Raw genomic sequence first — 14,286 nt, 5'->3', positions numbered from 1 at the left:
CATAAACGAATATTTGCTTACAACAGATAACTTACTCCGTATTATGCTGTAGCAGGTTCCTTTGCGACCGGTAGCCACTGTTCGTCTATTAGCGTCGCTGCGACGACGATAGGCCTGATGCAAGCGCTTGCCGATGGCATCCACTCCTTGCTCGATTCCGATGCAGTCCGCCGCGCAATATTTTTCACCCCGAGGATTTCGCACTAAATGTTGACTGCTTGGAGGTCGGCAAGCAGGCGCAGCTTTCATGTCCTCCACAGCTGCTCGGACCACTGTACAGCGACGAGGAAGAGAGGATGCGCCGATCATGGCAGGGAGCAGAAGCGGAAACATAAGATGCGGCATACAGGCTTCCGGCCAAATCCATTGACTTCGGCGGAGCAAATATCGCTGCTCAACGGAGTGATCCGAGATCCATGTCTGATCCCAACCTGCCATTGGAACACACAGCTCTCCCTCCCATTCTGCCTTTGGAATACGACTCCTCTAACTAGAGCAGAAAAACTTGATCCGGATCTACCATTGAAGTCAACATAAGCGATGACGCTACGCGTGGCGCTCCGCAGAGACTGGCGACAAGTACCGGTACGAATGAAATTTTCAGGTGTGTGAATAAGAAGAATGGAGCGCCGCCCGCTCCGTGCACCACACGTGCGAAGAAGAAGCGGGCGGCGAGCAGGCCGCTAGCCACGCGACAGAAGGTCGGCTGAAGGTCAAAGTGCGGCATACGCAAAACCTGCTGCAGCTAGCCCAATTCAGAGGACACTTAAGGCAAATTCGGAGGCCTTTAAGGATAAGACGTGGCACGGTTAGTGCCGCTCGTCTGCCAGCTCCAATTACAGATTATCATTCGCCCCTCTTTTATTGCACAGATATTCATTAACGAACAGTCGTAAAATACCACATTATGCGAAATATCCCCCGACATAGACGTAACGCACCACTTGGGCCGAACCGTATGCCCGTGACAGCTTCACTTAGAGACAGAATGTATAACGCCTAATCCAAGAGCCTTGGGAGACAGGTTTATGATACCCTCTCATTTGAAAGTGTGAAGCCTGTGTCAGTAGCGCCTGCTTTGCAACGGCATACAAACCCAAGACCAGCAGCGCAAGTCACCTGCGAACTAACACCTGATAGAGTCATACCCGTGATTTTTTTCCCTAAACACGAAAACAGTGACACCGAATTTTCTGGCCAATGAAGCTTTTAACGCTATCGTCTTAAAAGCACTCGAGTGCTCCGAGTAGAATGAACACATTCGTGTCGAATGCTACCGATAGCATTGCTCAAGCGACAGCCCATCGTTATTGGAGGTGAACTGATGCCGCTCAACTGGATGACTTTGTGATGAAAGACGTAGAACGAGGAGATGAGGCTCATTTACCAGATACTAAGTTGTTCAAGAGAAACTATAACAGCAGCTTTAAAACATCGACTTTAAGAGGAATTCGATAATTCACGTTCAGCTGCCTCAAAATGCATTTTTCATGGTTGCATACCATCTAAAGCATCCAGCATGAAACATTTTTTTCTAGGGCTCCCTCTGTTTTATGCGTACTGTTGTCCTAAGACAGTCAAAGTTTACTTTCCTCCAGCGTATTCATACTGCCGGTGTAGTCGTGGTCGGACACTTGGTGTCGAGCTGAGCCGTAGACCACTACCTGACCACAGAGTTACTGGAAGTGGGCTCACTTAAGTAAAACAATCGGCACACATTTGCCCGGAGCCTTCTTCCCATGATTTATTTTCCTTTTTTCCCGCTTGCAATACTGTCGATTCTTGTTCACCGGTACCGCCGCCAGTGGCTTTCGCAGAGGCACTGCTCTTCTGGCGATTTTGTCAGTATTAGTGCCATGAAGCCCGCACCGTTCTGTTGGGAGCAGGGCAGGGAGGGTGCATCCACTATCCACAACGTCGACGCCTGCACGAACAGAAAGAGCAAGCTAGTCAGAGGGAATGTTTTCATGAAACCTAGTAGTAACTTTGCTTCTGAAAGACGATGCTTGCTCGAGGAATAATTAACAACATTGGAAATTTACTCTGCTACAAACATGACAACATTTTGAATGTCATTTACTGTTTTCATCGACTCTTGCAGAGGACGTTTGGGATGTGACAACCCTCCATAGAAATTTCATCTACAACAAGAAGCAGACGTCTGTTTTAGAGTGCCACATTAACCCGAAGCGCCCTGTGTCCTTCTGGAACGAAGTGAATGGGTGGTCATTTCGAGGCAAAAAGAAGTTGGACCCCTCTTATGGTGAGAACTACTACGCATTTTTATTAACTTCCCCGCTTCAAGGCTCCAAATTCTGCTTGTTATTCTGTAAGAGAGTACAGGACTTCGCTACCCGCACGTTCATCATCATCACCATCAGCCTGATTATACCCACTGCAGGGCGAAGGCCTCTCCCATATTTCTCCGCTTAACCCGGTTCTGTGCTAGCTGCATCCACTTGACCCCCGCGAACTTCTTAATCTCATCCGCCCACCTAACTTTCTGCCGCCCCCTGCTACGCTTTCCTTCCCTTGGAATCCAGTTTGTTACCCTCAGCGACCATCGGTTATCCTCTCTTCGCACTACATGTCCTGCCCATGTCCATTTCTTCTTCTTCATTTCCACTAGAATGTCGGTAACTTGAGTTATTTCTCTGACCCAATCTGCACGCTTCCTATCTCTTAATGTTACCCCTACCATTTTTCGTTCCATAGCCCTCTGGGTTGTCCTCCACTTAAGTAGAACTCTCTTGGTTAGCCTCCACGTTTCAGCCCCATAGGTGAGTACAGGCAAGACCCAACTGTTGTATACTTTCCTCTTGAGCGATACCGGTAAGCTGCTAGTCATAATCTGCGAGTGCTTGCCAAATGCGTTCCATCACAATCTTATTCTTCTTGTTATTTCCTTTTCATGGTCTGGATCTGCGGTTACTACCTGTCCTAAGTAGACATATTCGCCTACTACTTCCAGTATTTCGCTACCTAATGTAAACTGCTGTTCCTTCCCGAGGCTGTTGAACATTACCTTAGTCTTCTGCATATTGATTTTCAAGCCTACCTATCTACTTTTTCTGTCTAGGTCATCAATAATTATTTGCAGTTCATCCCCTGAGTTGCTTAGCAAAGCAATGTCATCAGCAAATCGCAGATTACTGAGGTATTCTCCATCTACCCTTATCCCTAACTGCTCCCATTCCAAGTCTCTGAATACTTCCTCTAAACAAGCTGTGAATAGTACTGGGGAGATTGTGTCTCCTTGCCTAACACCTTTCTTTATGGGAAACACCTTTCTTTATAACCCGCACGTTATGAGTATATAAATGTTCCGAAAGAAATTACGGCAGGCGAGGGGTTTCGCAGAATAAAACATCTAGTCTGTTGGCACAGCCTGACTAACCACGTTTTAACCCTTGTCGTGGTTGTAGTTCTAGGCAGCGAAGAGGCCTCCAGTGGACTGCTAAGTTGGCATCTTTACTAGACAAGGCTTTGTAGGTTTTCTAGTTTCCTGGCCCTCTTCTATCAATTAGCATTTTTTTGTCGAAAGAAGCAACATGACAAAAAAGGAACACTGAGAAAAGCCTCAATATGCGCAAAGTAGAATGTACGCAGTATAATGATGTTTTATTTCTCATTTTACTATAACGTATACCACTTCCTACCAGTAAATGTATGAGAACGCCAAAGTGGTATTTTGGTCTACAATTCCAGCTCACTATGGTCAGAAAATTTGCTTTAAAGTAATAATAGTCCGCTCGGCGACTGGCTTTGAGCGTGGCAAAGCTGGTAGTACGCACGCGACTTTTTTTATCTGATAATATTCTATCCGATATTCATCTGTATTGGTGATAAGGGAGTAAAGTTAATGAAAGAAGCTATGATAAGAAGTGTACACAGATTTTAATATTCCGCAATCTGAAGAAGTGTTTGATCAAGGGTTGCTTTTTTGTGAGTGGGGCAGAATGACATTGGCAAAGGCAGCTTCCTGATTTAACATTCGCCTCGCCCTGTGTACCCCGTTAGCGGATGCCAAGCAACTAGAGAGATATATGGCCTTGCATGGTGACAAAGAATAAGTTTCGCCAGCAGAGCTCGCTCATTAGGTAGCACGTTAGAAGGCTCGGAGAAATTACAATTACTTTTGTACCCTTCCGACAGCGACAAAGCTGAAGTAAAAACGTATATAAGTAGCTGAAATTAATACATTGCTCTTATAAGTACAGGAATATTAGTTAAAATTTTCTGGAAGCTGTCCAGTAAGTGTCAGTCATGCAAACGTGAACAGAGTAAGATAGCAGTTTCGATAATTTGGCTTTGTATCTTGACGTAAAAATCAGAACAGGACCACAAGATAGCGGTAAAAGGACGAAGACATCTCGAGAAAGGAAAATAGATGTGTGTGCCAACTTTTAGCAGCCTTGTCTTCAAAAGAAGCAGTATTTTTAAACAGGGGTGAACATGGCTAATCACAAGTTGCTTTTACGAGTAAATTTTATTATGTGACAACTGTGTTTTTTACAACGCGCATACGTGCATGATTGAGACTTTGCTCTAAAAAGCAGTACACCATTTTCAAAACAGTCTGTTACGCGTTCACCCCCATGTGTCCTTGCTGTGTTCCGTGCTTCTGCTCTTTTTCTAAGTGAAAATTCTTACCCCCTTCCTGAAGTACTTGGCTTGAAGCACTTTGTTTCGCCGAAGCAGGTTACGGAAGCATTTGGTTCAATTTTACAGGTCGTTCTGGAGTCCCTTACATTTCATGGACTGCAGAGGATTACTTATTAAGTGCCTTCATGTGCCTAACTCCAACCACGCTGTCTGATGTGACGTCTATGGGGATTCACTTTCCTCACGAACGTAAGTGTTTTTCTTTGACAGCTAAGATATGGCACTAAAGATGCATTTAATGTAGCTGAAACGTACGGCTGTTTTGTAATGTCCTTCCTCTACTTCTACAGGAAATGCGTAAGGATATATTCAGTGCCACTGACACGTAATCTAATGAATCAGTCTTGCTGTGCAGTAGAATAGGTTGCGTGACGTGAAGTGGCGTGTATGCAGGCTTTTATTTAGACGTTATAGAGTATGAAACAAAATATCCAGGGCTCACTAGACAAAAATAGATTAACGGGCAGCCAGTACACTAACACGTAGACAGTAATTCACCTGATTCCATCTTAATTTCACATACGCTTAGAACTGTATCACGTTTTTTAAAGACACTATAAATTTCAGATCTGAAACCCTTATTGAACTTATATTCCGGGAGGGTAAAGGCCATTATTTATTGCACATTCGGTATACCGCTGGTTAGGGCTGTTTACAACCATTCCACAATGGCAGGGCACAGCTGAAACCGCTAATGCGATTTTAAGCATGTTCGCAAGTTCTTTATTTCGGAGTTTTGTAGGCTGGCCATTTGCAATCAGCACATGATGATAAATGCATGTAGTAATTATGTAGATGGGAATGAATGTTAGAGCTGCTTTATTGAATACGATTATCGGCGATTGCACCATCTTAATCATTTCCATACGCACATACTGCACTAATAAACAACGTACAAGAGTAACATACACGTCTTATTTAAACGCGAGATTCTAGGCAAGTAGAGCTTTCAGCTTTAGTTAGGCATTACCTAGGCATTAATTAATTAGGCTTTAATTAGGCATTAATTAGGCATTTAATTAGACATGTAAACAATTTTGAGATTACAGTGGTGAAGGGTATGTTCCTTATTACGGAAGGAAATACACTCTAGATGGTAATACATGAAAATCTTTTGTGTCTACTCAAAGAGTGTACGCATACTGGGAATTTCACAAGGAAAATAGATGCCATATTACTAGTTTCAAAACATGCTTCCAGTCGTAAGTGAATACAATCCGGATGATGAGGATGAAAGCACATGGGCAGCGCATTGGGCTTCAAATCAAGGCAAACCTCGCTGGCAGCTACTACGTACCTGAAGAAAACGTTTGGTTGAAGTAGTGCGGCGTAGACCTAAATACCCTGTTAGAACACTTTAACTGAAAACCACCTGCTCCTCTTCGATATCGTTTTCATCGGTGCGGATGGCATAGAGATTGCGCAGATTGCGCGCCTTCTGCACGATTATTGTACATCCCAAGAGCGCTGAAGGCGGAGATCCGACTGGGAAGCATCGGGCACCACGTTGGTGGGTAGATAGCAAATCATGCCTAAATATGGATATTTAGATTCTCAAACAGTAGTATACCGTGTTACGTTAAACCGTTTTACCGGAACATAAAGATTGGTATCAATCTCATATCGTGTGACCTGGCCTGTGTACAGCTTAAAGAAATTTATAGGGGTCAAGTAGTGCCTTCAGATCTCACAAATCAGTAGGGTATACAGCTTGGGGCTCGAACCGGATTAGATCATTTCCAGTTAAGAGATAAACCAGATATACCAGTCCGGTGTGGGGATCCTGCGGGGTTATACTATATCCGGTTCGTGGGTCTGACCAGGAAGATAAGTCCGTTTCGGAATTCCAACAGGGCAAATAAATAAATTTGCTTAAACTTAGTGGCGGGGTAGTTGGTTTTGCATTCTGGAGATTGCAGCGCAGTAATAACACGGACGAGATTAGAATAAGCAAAACACAAGCACGAACTTGAACTGTATTTTGTTGGCTTGAACCAGATTATATGGTCACTAGGCTCAAAACAACAAAACGCAGAACCAACACTTCACGCTTCCGTGGCACGATTATCGCCTTTGTCTCCCACTCCTCCAATCTTTATTCTTATTGGAGTTGAAAAATGACAGTTTGTTTTCGATACGGCGTACAGAGGGGTTAGTGACACATCTTCACATTTTGAAATAGCACTACCCTTAACTATCATCCATGTCACTGCCAAGGATAGCTGTTTATACAAAGGCAAGTCTGCAGACCTTGGTCTGACTAGAATGAAAAGCAGGTTCCCCTGAGTTTGTGCACCTTAGAGTTCCTTTACGGTCCTGCAACGTTGTTTTCGGGCACCTAATTCATTGGCCTATGTAGCCGCTGCCGCATGACAAGGGAATTGAATATAGCACATCATTATCGCAACCTAGCAGGCGGAAATGGTGCCTCGTCACGCAGTCGGGTTCAGTTTTGTTGCCGGAATTCAGAGCTTCGCACAAATGATGAAGTTTATTTTGGCCCAAGAAGAAAATATTGATCCCCACTCTATTTACCTTCTTTTTCAATTTGTATGATACGGCATGTAAGTAAGGTATCAGCTTCATTTGTAGTGTGCCCCTTTAGCGATTCTTTATGCTCTCCACACGTCATGCTAAAAGCTGTGCGAAAGTTAAACTTGGACAAGCTTGCTCGGAGCATCGGTGGTGAAACAAGCTCTCCTTAGATATATTTTAGCGCAAAGGCGCACAACCCCGACTACCTGCTCCGTGATATTGTTTCGGAGAACTGAGCATGGAAGAAGGATTTAGAAGTTTCTGCAGGCTTATCTAAATGTGCTCGATATTGACGACCCTTTTCAGGTGAACGTTTCCGAGCAAGTGATGGACTACCTAAAAAGCAGGCACGCATGCAATTTTAGAGCCATCCCTGTAGATATAACATATGTATTATTCTAGTTTGGATGGCGACGTGTTAAGCGATGTAAGAGACTAAATCGAAGCGGGTCCATGGTGCCGTTCGATTTCAAAATGTTTCAAGCCAAATTTGGCAGCCTCTTGGAGCTGTTTGACCCTTTCTGTAGCACCTTTGAACGGTTAAGAGACCACAATGTTTCTCAACGTAATGCGATATCTATTGGTTGTGACGCACCCACCCTGAGCTATATATGACTTTCTGTCCGGGACCGCAACATGCGGGACGAGACCTATGCGCTGCGTTTGGAATATACAGTTTTTAGGTTTGTAGGCGATTTTCTCGTCATCCTGAACGAAAGAAATGGCCGTGTGAACAGACGAGTGTCCGAAGATTTAACAACATTTGCAGACTGTGTTCGACCATTCACGGTCACTGACGTGCGCGCGGTCGACGGCCACAATACGTTCTAAGATTTTGGACTGAACTTCAGCTCTAACGCGTGTGCTGGCCCTATGAGCTGAAGGGCAATCAGCCAGTCCTCCCGTATGATTTGGCTCACTAGAAGTTTGTCTGGGTCTTCACGGGGTTACAGCGGAGAACCGAAGCAGCTGTGCACCGTATCTGGCTTCCAGGACCATACTGCGTGCCCGGCTTGCGCTCCGGCCACGCAGAGCTTGACTTTATTTGCTTCACATTCCGCCGCATGAGCGCTACAGGGCCCCCAGCTAGACGGAATGGCGAAATAGACGCGCCTGCGAGGCCGAGATGAGGCTACTTGGCGGCAAGAACGACAGATGCGCGGATGAGATCCGAGGAATGCTCAGTGGGAGGCTTTCGAGGTAGGCTGGCTTAAGACGGTCCAGCGGCACCACTCCTTCGCGACCATTCAGCGGGATGGTCGCAGAATTGGGCGTCTTGTAGAGGACGAGGTACGGCCAGACCGTAGGATGGTGTAGGAGACACCTCACAGCGTGTCGCTGGAGAAAAACGTAGGTGGAAGACCTTAGGTCAGGATGTATAAACATACGCTAGGCAGAATATCGAGATGGGCATAGGCGCAGTTACATAATGCAGCGTTTAAGATGTTGGAGGCACTGTAGACGTGGCGACAGGAGAGCTGAAGCAACACAAAAGTATCCGGGAATCCGCAAGGGTGCACAGAATACGAGTTCTGCCGCTGAGCAGCCCAGCTCGCGCCGGTTGACGGCGCGTAGGCCCAGAAGTACCTTAGGAAGGTGGTCGACCCAGTACTCCCGGTCCAGGCGCGCACTGAGAACAGCCTTGAACTAACGATGAAGCCGCTCGATCATGCCATTGGTGGAACGGTTGTAAGCTGTAGTACGGAAGTACTTAGTGCCAAGCAAACTGGTGATGAAAGTGAAGATGTTGTAAATTGCCGGCCATCTTTGGCAAGCGTTTCCGCATGGCTTCAGGCCAATGGGTGAAGCGGTCAACCATTGGGAGAATGTAGCGGCAGTCGTAAGAATGAGGTAGCGGTCGAAATGTACGGTTTCAAATCGACAGCTAGGTGGCAGGAACGTCTGGTTGGGAGTAGTGATGTGCAGGGTCATTTTGGCGGTCTGGCAGGCAAGACGCGAGCCCTCTGGCGAAAAGCAGTATTATTGCTCGTCCACACGTAACGCTGGGTTAGGAGGCGCTGCGGTGCTCGGATGCAGGAATGGCAGATGTCGTGAAGGAAGTGAAAAATCGCTAGACAAAAGGCAGCCGGAATTAATGGGTGAAGTAGAGGCGCTGACGTGTTGCTCCAGGCTTGGCTCTGCTGGTGGTTTGGCATGGCTTCGCCTTTTGTGCAACTAAAGGATTTAGTGTTGACACAACATGGTTTCTACTGTTTGTTTATTCCAATAATCACGCTTTGGTGGTCCGTAAAGAAGTGATTCTTGGTCTGAAGACTGGTAATTACATTGTCGTCCGAATGTCTATACATCAGCAAGTCTAGACTGCTCCCGATTGAGTAGTTCTCTTTGGTTGGAGAGGACATAGCTGAAGGTAGTAATTTTCGTCGAGAGCTCGTATGAATTCTGGGTCACTACTTTACGGACCACCAAAGCGTGTTCATTGGAATAAACAAACAGTAGAAATCATGTTGTGTCCAGAGTAAATCCTTTAGTTGCACAAAAGGCGAAGCCATGCCACACCACCAGCAGAGCCAAGCGCAGCCTGGGAGGTACTGCTTTCGCAATCACTCGGGCTTAAGCAGAGCTAAGCCAAGCCTTATACAATTCCTCAGACCACGGCCGCTCAATGGAGGCGCACTTGGTGCGGCCCGTCGCGTCGCGCCTCAATGGCTGGGGAAGCGCGTATTGGGAAAAGTTACAGTTTCCGCCGTCATTCTCCGCGGGGGCGCCACCACTCCAGGACAAGGCGCAGCCGGCACGGACGAGCAGACGACGCGGAAGGAGCGTGCTGGCTGGGTTGGCGCATGTTATCGTTTTGACTACTCAGCATAACCGCATGGTTCTGATTGTTCTGCATGCGTGTCATCGGTGCCTGTGTCAACAGCGTCCTAAGCGTATGCAGCACCATGCCAGGCAACTGCTGTGTGTCGCTGTGCACCACGAAAGCAAGAAAAGATCGGCATGAGTTCTCGTGCGATTCACAGCGTCGAGCAGCATGACTGAAGAACATATCTCGGGAGGGCTAGGATGCAAAAGGAAGCCGGTGGGAGCCGAGTGACAAGTCACTGGTATACTCACTGCACTTCACAGATGACGATTACAGGAACAATTACATAAAACTGAAGATCCTGCTTCCTTCAGCTGTCCTCTCCGTGTTCCCGAACTGCCCACATTACAAGTTAGTCACGCGGGCTCATGTTGAGCCAAACAACCTTGAAAAAATTAATGTGCGCAAGTCAATAGCTTTATTTTGCCCACTTGTTATAGCTACACTTCATTTCCTCCTTGACAACCCCCCGTATCATCCTGAAGCATGTGTTTCAAGATAGCTGCGCCACGATCACTTTTATGACGATGATATCAAAATGGTATGCCTTGCCCAACATCGCATAAGTGAAGCCATGGAGACACCAAGAGGAGCCGCTCTATTTGTCAGATGACGAGCGACTCTCTTGGTTAGAGTTGGACTTTGCCATATTGAAGACATTCAGGTCCAAGGAGGCACGTCGACGCAAAGGCTAACCAAACAAACGTACGAAGCAACAATCATGACAACCAGATCCACAGTGGCGCAAATTAAGTACCTTCTTGATCACATCAAGTATCTTACATCAATGTCTTCTGTGTGCCTTACTAGTGCATTGCATTTAACCGAATCTTATTTTCAGCTTCCGATATGCCCTAAAACAGGCTCTGAAAGCGGGTTATAGTATCGACTTTTAGCAGCCTAAGGCAATTCAAAGGCGGGAACGACAAAGTTGACGCAAGGGCTGCAGTTTTCACCTTGGAGAAAATACTAAAGGTACCACTAGCGAAAAAAAAAGTATATCGACTGAGATTATACACATTTTGCCATGCTTTGTGTAGGTTGGCATCTTGCAAGCATCAGTCTGCAAATGCACCTATCAACAATAGACAGCTATAAAACTTGGCATTCGTGATTATGAAAGTCGTACCTTGCCAACTGCCATATCACGTCTGCTGCGAGAGAGTTTTCGAGTCAGCTTGGATTCATTCATGTGTGGTGTGAACCAGCAGCTGACATAAAGTTAGCACCGATTGCATTCTTGGCTGGTTACTTTGCATGTCCATTTGAAGAGAAAGTATGAATAGTTTTACAGAATCTCATGAAACATTTGTATTTATTCTGTTTTCAGTGCCTGCCCGTGTTTTCATTATTTATATATTACCAAAGTTTAAATAACTTCTAGTGCTTACTTTAAAGTGTCAATAATTTTATTTTATTAGTCCCCATCCATTAACTTCGTGCCTTGTGATTCCTGCAAAACCCTGGACTTATCAAAATGCTTGATGATGGACGCATAAAGTATCTGAAAATCACCGTGCACCTTTGTTAGCAAGGTGATGAAGTGCCCGGAGGTCAGAAGAAGCAGCAAGCTATGCAACATGTTGGTTTCATCCCTTCTTCCCTATTTTGTGCAATTTCCGGAGTTGATTTGCGAGAGAGAAGACCGCAGTCGCACTAAGGACCTAACCAAACTAATGCGACCACTGCTGACCAACTGGACAGGCAACATCAATCAGACAGTGGAAAAAATCACACTTGCACATAAACCTTTTTCGAGAAAAGCTCTTCGCTTGTAAAATAAGCTTGCGTGTCTTCTGTGCATCACGCGGCTTCATAATCAAACGAGAAAAAAATTGCCTGAGCCTGCGGGCGTGTCATTGAACTGGCTGTCTTGTGTTGTTTCTTTTGCAACAGTTTGTGTTAGCTTTAGTATGTTTTGGTGGTGGTACCCACTTGAATATTATTTCCAGTGAAAACGGAGGAACAGGCTGAACAATAATGTTGAACGCTACGTCCTGAATTGTAAGTTTCCAGAAAAGTGCACGCTGAATCAATGGCCCCAAACCATGTCCTGATTTCAAGATTGCAATATCTAATAGGGGAGAAAACCTGGGCCAGGGGGCGCTGCGCCGCTCTGTGCGTCAGCGCCCTCCATGGAGACCCTGTCAAAATCTACGCGCAGCCCGGCCGCGTCGTCTGCTAGCCGCCGCATAGAAAAGCATGTTGTCGTCTGCTCCGCGCTGCTTTCTAGCACGTGTTTGCGCGCGCGCGCTCGGTTGTTTCTCTCCTCCTCCGGCCGCATTGTGGCCACCGTCGAGCTCTAACAATGAGGGGGGAATAAGAAAGAAAAGAACTAGAAGGAAAATAATGACGGCGCACTTTTTTCGCGAAGCTTGTGTGGAAACGGTAACGGGATGGTTGTGGGCCTTTCTACGGGATGGTTGTGGGCCTTTCTTTTTTTCTTTTTTTTTTTTTGGGGGGGGGATATCTCGTACTGTTCGTGTGTCGTACTTCTCTAACTGGCGGTGCTGAAGCAGCCATCGTGGAACCGGGTCGGCCTCAAGAAACAGATATTCGTCATTAATGCGATCACTTTACGTCAATCATCCTATCCTCATACGCGATCCTGCTTCGGGAGCTCAAAACAAGCGCGTTCGCTATAGGAGATAACTGAACTAGGAATCGCGCCGCGTAACAGTGGAATTAAGAAGACAAAGATTTCCGTGGAGAGATGTCCCCGTCTGCATGGAAAGTCGTCAGACATTTCCTCGCTGTTCGTCTCGTAGAGAGGAAACTGCCGAAAGAATGGCATGCCTCGGCTTCTGGGGAATGACCCAGGTAGTTAAGAAACCCCTCATCGTTAACGGTAGCTAGGTCATTGATTTCGGATGGCAGCGCCGCAGCAGTGAACTTCCCCTGGCCGGTGTCGGCAGGAACCAAAGGGTAAGGCGGCATGCTTTGTGCCTTTGTAGGGAACGCATCCTAAACGCGCCGAAAACAGGCCCCACGGCGCCGGCAGCACTGCCTAAAACGTTTGTCCCCAAAGAGCTGAATAGGCCCCTTTCAAGTGACCAGTCACAAAGGGAAAGGAAGGAGCACTCGAAGGCTGGACCCTCCATTCTGTGAACATGGACAGAGGCATCAAGAGGTGCCGTGCCGCCTCAAGTCCTTCAAGATACCTGTCGTTTGCCTCCCACCTTCAAGCAGCGAATTCGCGTTCATTTTTTTTTTTATGTATGTCTGAGCCTGCCAACAAGCGCTCTTTGAAAACAATGTCCGGCGATCAATTAATCATAATTTCTTGCTTTCAAAAGCACCGATAAAAAACATGCCTCCAGCCAGCCTCTATGTCAGCCGGGGCACAGAAAAAAGCAAAATTAAGAAATCCCACTGGCAAAGAGCGCCGGCTTTGCGCGCGAGAACGCGCCACCAACCCCCCTCGTGCTCACTCTCCTTCTCTCGCTCCGCGTGCACGCGCGGCTGAACGTAGCACGCGCTCCCGAGCGAGCGGGCTGCGCAGACTCCGCAGACAGCCACGCGCAGCGCGGGCGCGGATGCGCGTAGGTTTTGTAGTTCCTCTCCGCTCCGCTGGAAACCGAGCGCTGGTGTCGCGGAGCAAACTCCAGCTTTGGTTCCCTATACGTTATTACAGTGGTCGAAATGCAAATAAATGGGTGCGCACTCAGCGAAGCACACGACTGCATCGTTCCCGTTGTAAACGGAAGACCACGAATGTCTTGAAAAAGCCTAGTGATGATGACTTTTCCGCTATCACCTTATCAATAGCAAACTTGCACATAGCATAACATACTGTGTGAAACGCCGCTCTTAATCCTAAATTGAGCAAGCGCCGACCACGCGGACGCCGAAACGAAAGCACAGCCACGGCCGCTGCGCGCAGCTCTCCGCCCAGACTCGTCCCGGAGCGGTGGCGCCGCAGCGGTGGCGATGAGAACTAGGCGCAATACGGCTCTTCTGGGCGACGCGACGGGCCGCACCCAAGTGCGCCTCCATTGAGCGGCCGTGCTCAGACATAACTAAGCGGAGCGCGCCTGTGGCACCCCGTTTATCCTCTCCTAGCGGGCGCCCTCACGCGGCGGGCCGAGGAGGCCGTCACGTGGCAGGCGCCGCGCCGAGTGAAGGAACGACTACGGCCGAAGAGACGAGTTGGGGCCCCTGCTCTCCTGTGGTCTTGACGTCACGCTGTCACGTGGTCGTGCGCGGCAGCTAAGCCGAAGCGAATGAACGACCTCCACCGACGGCAGAAAAGTGCTAGC

At 47.3% G+C, this 14,286-nt stretch overlaps 1 protein-coding gene across 1 annotated transcript in view; it reads left to right on the top strand.

The window, feature by feature from the left end:
• The window catches only part of LOC146200610 (uncharacterized), a 306,225-nt gene that overhangs the window by 70,832 nt on the left and 221,107 nt on the right, over positions 1-14,286 (top strand). The window contains exons 6-7 of the mRNA XM_084595576.1: positions 2,102-2,263; positions 4,732-4,854. Coding sequence (XP_084451702.1) covers positions 2,102-2,263; positions 4,732-4,854 — 285 coding nt within the window. The remainder of the gene's footprint in view (positions 1-2,101; positions 2,264-4,731; positions 4,855-14,286) is intronic.

The sequence above is a fragment of the Amblyomma maculatum genome, chromosome 2 (genome assembly GCF_055883805.1).
Source record: "Amblyomma maculatum isolate TAMU_Amacu chromosome 2, ASM5588380v1, whole genome shotgun sequence".
In the NCBI taxonomy this organism is placed as follows: domain Eukaryota; kingdom Metazoa; phylum Arthropoda; class Arachnida; order Ixodida; family Ixodidae; genus Amblyomma; species Amblyomma maculatum.
The sequence above is the reverse complement of the archived record's forward strand: the minus strand, read 5'-3'. Positions and strand labels throughout refer to the sequence as shown.